The 6,439-nt window shown below is 41.9% G+C and overlaps 1 protein-coding gene across 1 annotated transcript; it reads left to right on the top strand.

Moving 5' to 3' along the window:
- The first annotated feature begins 2,098 nt into the window (after positions 1-2,098).
- On the top strand, positions 2,099-3,040 carry LOC142209146 (olfactory receptor 4Q3-like). The gene has a single exon (XM_075278083.1). It carries the CDS (start codon positions 2,099-2,101, stop codon positions 3,038-3,040), a length of 942 nt encoding a protein of 313 aa, XP_075134184.1.
- The last annotated feature ends 3,399 nt before the right edge of the window (positions 3,041-6,439 follow it).

The following is a 6,439-nucleotide window of genomic DNA, read 5'->3' as shown; positions in this document are numbered from 1 at the left end:
ATGGAGCCATTGTATAGCCTAATCTTGTATCTTAGTTTGGTGGTAACAATCTGCTGGAGAACCTGTGGATAACTCTTTATATGATCACAAGGTATAAAGTGTGTGGACAAGTTGCCATATTTACCAGCCATATAGGAGTTGTCCAGCAAAATAAAAAAGATAAAATATAGTTAAAAGTACACATCAGGCTGAAGAAAAATAAAAAAGCAATACTTGCCTATCACTGATCCATCACTTAGCTCTATTGGCATGAATGCAGATATATCACACAGAGCCAATAGCCATAAGCACTATACATTGTCTACCAATAAGTATTTGGACGCCCATGCAAATTAAGATATCCACGGTCATGATGTACGTCACACCTTCCACCGGTAAAAATAGGAAACAGCATTGGCATTAGTCGCAATCAAGATGCCACGAAGTGCAGAGTTGTCCGATTTTGAGAAAGGGGTAATTGTGGGGTACCACAGAAATGGTCGATCCTTAAGGAACTGAATTGCCCAAAATCGACATTGGCTTATGTGATTCCGAAGTGGAAGGTGAACGGTAATTGTTGGATTGTGCCCCGAGTCGGCAGACCCCCGAAACTGGGAGATAGAGACCGACGAGTGCTGGCCAGAGAAACCGCACCCAACCGATGGCTCACATACACCAGGAATTTCACCAGGCGTCTGGGAGTATTGTGTCGCTCAATACCATCTGTAAGGAAGCATCTGCTGGGGTCTACCAACTATTGGATAGGAAGAAATGTTGTTTTTCTATTCTACCACAGGTGGCCAAAAAAAAAGCAGAAACTATTTTAAGTCACTGCTTTATAATGGAACTATTGTATTTTTTTACTATTGCATCATTTTTGTATTATACTATATTACCTGATTTCACGTTTTTTTTTAAAAAAAATGGCTCTAAAGCTTTCTTAACATTCTTAATTTTGCTCAGAACTGTCCATTTTGTACACGGCATGTATAGTATTACACACTGCCTATGGATAATACTACTTGCAGACGGAGGCTCCTTAGCCTGCCTCTACTATCCCTGCACACTTTATATAATTCCATAGTATTAAGAAACCTAATCTAACTATTATTTTATGTATATAATGTATTGGTCAGTGGTTGCAGGCAGTGCACTATATGTAGAATGGGACAGTGGAGTTGTGATGGTAAGAACTCCTATCTAGTGTCAGGTATCAGTGTGCTGCAAGGAATCCTAGTATCCAGTCCAGGTAATGCCAGCAGTATATGATCTGTATTTTCTGGACTATTTTTGCCTTTGTGTAAGCCTATAAAGTCTATAGTGTGCCCCTATGCCCCAATGCATACTGTATTATGATTTTTTTTCTCCTACAAAAGATGAACTATAATCAGAGAATGTATCTATTACCTGGTGAAGGTAGCCCAATCTTCAAGTAGTATGGCTGAATATGGATGACATTCAGTAAGAATGTGTTCATGCTACGATCTCCCAGCCTATACATTAAACAAATCCATAGGCCTCTAGTCACTCAATGGACAACAATAATATGTTCCTTCGATTTCTGTATAGATGGCATACGTCACCATACAATTTTTTTGCTAGGCAGAGCGATAGATAGATAAATGATAGATAGATAGATAGATAGATAGATAGATAGATAGATAGATAGATAGGAGATAGATAGATAGATAGATAGATAGATAGATAGATAGATAGATAAACTAGATAGATAGATAGATAGATAGATAGATAGATAGATAGATAGATAGATAGATAGATAGATAGATAGGAGATAGATAGATAGATAGATAGATAGATAGATGATATATAGATAGATAGATAGATAGATAGATAGATAGATAGGAGATAGATAGATAGATAGATAGATAGGAGATAGATAGATAGACAGATAGGAGATAGATAGATAGATAGATAGATAGATAGATAGATAGATAGATAGATAGATAGATAGATACTGGGCCCTAGAGCCTGCTTAGATCCCAAATATCAACCCTCCAATATAATTTTTACCTCATGCATGTTTGATATTTATGCGAAAACTTATAAAATAAAATAATTTAAACTTTGTGTTTTGACATTTAGGAAAGAAAATAAGAAGATGAATGCGAGTCACCAGCAGAATGTGAAGGAGTTCACCCTCCTTGGATTGGACACATTCCCTAAACTGAGTATAGCCCTGTTCGTCCTTCTATTCATCGTCTACGTTCTTATACTGTTCGGCAATCTTCTCATCATGGTAACGGTACATTTTGAGACCCGTCTCCACTCCGCCATGTATTATTTCCTCAGCAAGCTATCTCTGGTAGATCTGTGCTACGCCTCCGTCACCGTCCCCAAGATGCTGGTCGACTTTCTAACAAAGAGGAACACAGTCTCTCTGGATGCTTGTATCACACAGCTCTTCTTCTTACACTTCTTTGCAGGAACTGAGTGCATCCTCCTGACCGTCATGGCCTACGACCGTTATGTCGCCATATGTAACCCTCTACGGTATTCTAGTATTATGAACAGGACTATTTGTTACTGGCTGGAAGCTTTGTGTTGGGCCATAAGCTTCTTCCACTCCATCGTCCAGATAATATTAACCTGTCAACTAAAGTTCTGTGACTCAAACAGAATCGACCATTTCTTCTGTGACATCCATCCATTGTCTGTATTATCCTGCTCCGATATCTTCATCATTGAGATAGTATTCGTAGCAAACAGCGGCTTGATATCGGTCCTGTGTTTCATCGTCTTGCTCATCTCCTACATGGGGATTATCAACACCATAGTGAAGACCAGATCTGATGAAGGAACGGGCAAAGCCTTTTCCACATGCGCCTCTCATCTCATTGTGGTCACCCTCTTCTTCGGACCTTGCGTCTTCATCTACCTGAGGCCCTCGGTGTCTTATGCAGCTGATAAAATGGTGTCAATATTTTATACAGTGCTTACACCTTTATTAAATCCAATAATATATACTCTGAGAAACAAGGAGGTAAAAGTTGCCATCAGTTCGTTTTTAAGAAAGAAACTGTTCCGAAAGGGGGTGTCCTAAAATAATAGCTCAATAATCATAATGGAGGTCAAAGATTCATTTAATCGTAATTTTGATTTGCGTCACGATTGCCCAGCCCTAGGGTGCCATGTCAGTGATAAGAGAGCACCACCACTGAACTCCTCAGATGCCATGATCTGGAGTGACCCTGGCATCAGAGGGGTTTCTAAATAATTACACTTTCCTTGTCCTGGCCCAAACAGCTCCTGCCCAGATCATAGGAGCCTTATGGCAAGCCTAAATTTTTGATGTCTACGTTTCAAGCTGTATTTTTTAATTTGAAAAATTATTTAATTAATGTATTTTTAATTTGCCACTCCTGGCATTGGCTCAGAAAACCTCAGCAAAATCTGCAACAAAAAAAAAAGTTGCATTTTTTTTTAGGCAGAACCCTACATTGCAGAATATAATAATCGGAGGCCTGAGAGAGGTAAGTGAACATAACAAACACTGTTACTTACCTCTTCGGGCTCCATACAGGCATCAGGCCTAGTTGCGTGACGTCCCTGACGTCACTTGACTAGGGCTTGCGTCCCAGGTCATGTGACGTTCGTACATCATTAAAGATGGCCGACACCACCGAAGACTGTAATGGAGCCGGAGATAGGTAAGTAACAGTGGTCTCCGATTATTATATATTATTATATTATCTTTTCAGACCCCAGAGTATAATAATTGTTCATGGGTATTCATCATGCGGCATAATACCGTGTGCAAGAGCCACAATGGGGCATAATAGTATGTGCAGGGGCCACTATGGGGCATAATACTGTGCACTGGGGCCACTATGGGCATATTACTGTGTGCAGGGGTCACTAAGGGGCATAATACTGTGCACTGGGGCCACTATGAGGCATAATACTGTGTGCAAAGGCCACTATGGGGCATAACAGAGCACGCAGGAATGCAGCGGAGGATCGGTCGGTCGAAGTCTTCGGTGTTGATCAGGAAGTGGGGGGGGGGGCATGTCAAAAGTTCACCACGGGGCCCCGCCATTCCTAGTTACGCCAGTGATGTGAGTTATGGGTGAATTCTAATATATATATATATATATATATATATATATATATATATATATATATATACCTTTAAAATCTTGCGCCCACCGTAGATGTACCACATTGCGCCTTGTTTTCCTGCACAGGGTTAGAAAGACACCTACTGTATATCTGGCTCTTTATTGTAACATTTTTCATCCATCCTGACTCCTAAGTAAAATCACACCAACTACATAATGTAGAAAAGAATACACAAACATTTTAATCGGTTGCTAAACAGAAAAAAAAACTTTATTGAAAATCGCATTCTAATTATTTCAGTGTCTCAAATTTAAAATAAGGCCAATTGCTATAAAATGACACTGAAAATGGCGTACCCCCAACTCACAAAGAGTCACCCCCCAGCACTCAGGAGAGGAAAAACCCCTGTGGAGGAAACCTCTAGGGAACCATGGCTGGAGGATTGCCCTTCCCTTGGGCTTAGGGGGTTATCGCCAACATGTAACAGTGAGACCTCTCCAGGCCTCACACAGCTTGTACCGGATGTGAGGAAGATCTGGCTGCAACATCTGTCACCCCATTGATGGCTAGGGTTAATCTGGGCTGATCTGGCTGGCTAGACGGATACGGCTGATCTGGCTGGCTAGGCGGATACGGCTGATCTGGCTGGCTAGGTGGATATGGCTGATCTGGCTGGCTAGGCTGAAGTCCCCTTTTTCCATCACAGATTGTGGAGTGATGAAGCTCCAGGTCTCCACACACATCAAGTCTGCTGCTGCATATGGCTGTATGGCCTTCTGTTCTGGAATTTTCCCTAATGGGTTCTTTATGTCATAGGCATGTGTTTATGACATCAGCACAATCGCCATAGTTACTGCAGATGGTTACTTCCTATCTATTAACCCCTTAAGGACTGACACTTTGCCTTCCTACTGAATCTTCTAATCTGTCCTTGTCACTGGGCAGGTCCTTTATCATTATGCACAAACTAAAGGAAGTTACTAAGTGTATCCACAGATGTGAGGTGTAATATATACATTAGTGACATTAAAGCTTATTAGGTATATAAATGCATGATACGAAAATTAGTGTGTCATTATCAAATATGCTGAGTGGACATATGTACCACGTGTGCCTATACAGTCAACATGTAACAGTGAGACCTCTCTAGGCCGCACACATAAAAGTGACGCAGCTTGTACCGGATGTGAAGAAGATCTGGCTGCAACATCTGGCGCCCCATTTTTGCTCATCTTTGGCTGGGATTCTTACCTTGCCTTCTCTCCTATTATCATCCTCTGGATTGGCACATCTTGTGTTTCGGTCTGGTCTGTCTGCAGTTCTCTTTCGGCTCCACTTCCTGCGGGGCAGATCCTGAGGAGGGATGCAAAGCTCCTTGTTTGGAGTATAGTAACATCTTTTCACCACAGTCCCAGTTCTCCTTCAGGACTGCTGTATCTGAGGCGGGCCTGGGAGATGGTTGTGGTGAATCTTCTAGCCTCCCATTGGATCAAGCGCTATGGGTAGTGCAGAGCATTATACTAGGAGAGCCCTCCGGAGAGTATGTTATACTGTGTGGGACCACTGTGGAGAATATTATACTGTGAGGAGCATATTAGATTGTGAGGGCCACTGTGGAGCATTATACTATGGGAGGGGTACTGTAGAGCTTTATTATACTGGGGGGGGGGCATCTGGGGAGCATATTACACTCTGTGGGGGCATTATGGGGAGCATATCATATTGTGTGGGGCCACTGTGCAGCATATTAAACTGTGTGGGATCACTGTGGGGTGCGTGTTATACTGAGAGGGCCTCTGAGCATATTATATTGTGGTGGGCCTCTGTGGAACACAATATGCTAGGTGGGGCCACTGTTATGCATTATACTGGGGGGATAGTGTGGTGAGCACATTACACTGTGAAATTTATTCTTCTGCACTGTGGATTATATTATTCTGTGTGGGGGACACTATGGAGCATTACACTGGTTGGGGGGCTTTGGGGAGACTTTTATATTGTGTGGGCCATATTATATTGTGTCTGACTACTGGGGTGCATATTATACTGTATGGGGCCACTAAGGGGTATTATACTGTGTTGTGGCTCTGTGGAGCATATTCTACAGTGTGGAGCGTTATATACCATGTGGGGCCGATATGGGGGACTCGGGGAAGCATTTTTTACTGTGGAGAGCACTGATTTAGACAGTTTGGTTTTGGGATGCCATGACACTTTTGCAGAGCCCCTGAAAGGTTAGTAGAATGGAATACCCTTACAATCAACCCCGTTTTAGAATCTATACCCCTGAAGGAGTGTATCCAGAGGTGTGCTGAACATTTTTAATTTATTGTCCAAAAATGAATACGCAAGTCATGGCGAAAATATGAAAATGCAATAT

Source organism: Leptodactylus fuscus, chromosome 6 (genome assembly GCF_031893055.1).
Source record: "Leptodactylus fuscus isolate aLepFus1 chromosome 6, aLepFus1.hap2, whole genome shotgun sequence".
Taxonomy (NCBI): domain Eukaryota; kingdom Metazoa; phylum Chordata; class Amphibia; order Anura; family Leptodactylidae; genus Leptodactylus; species Leptodactylus fuscus.
This window is presented reverse-complemented; position numbering and strand designations above follow the sequence as displayed.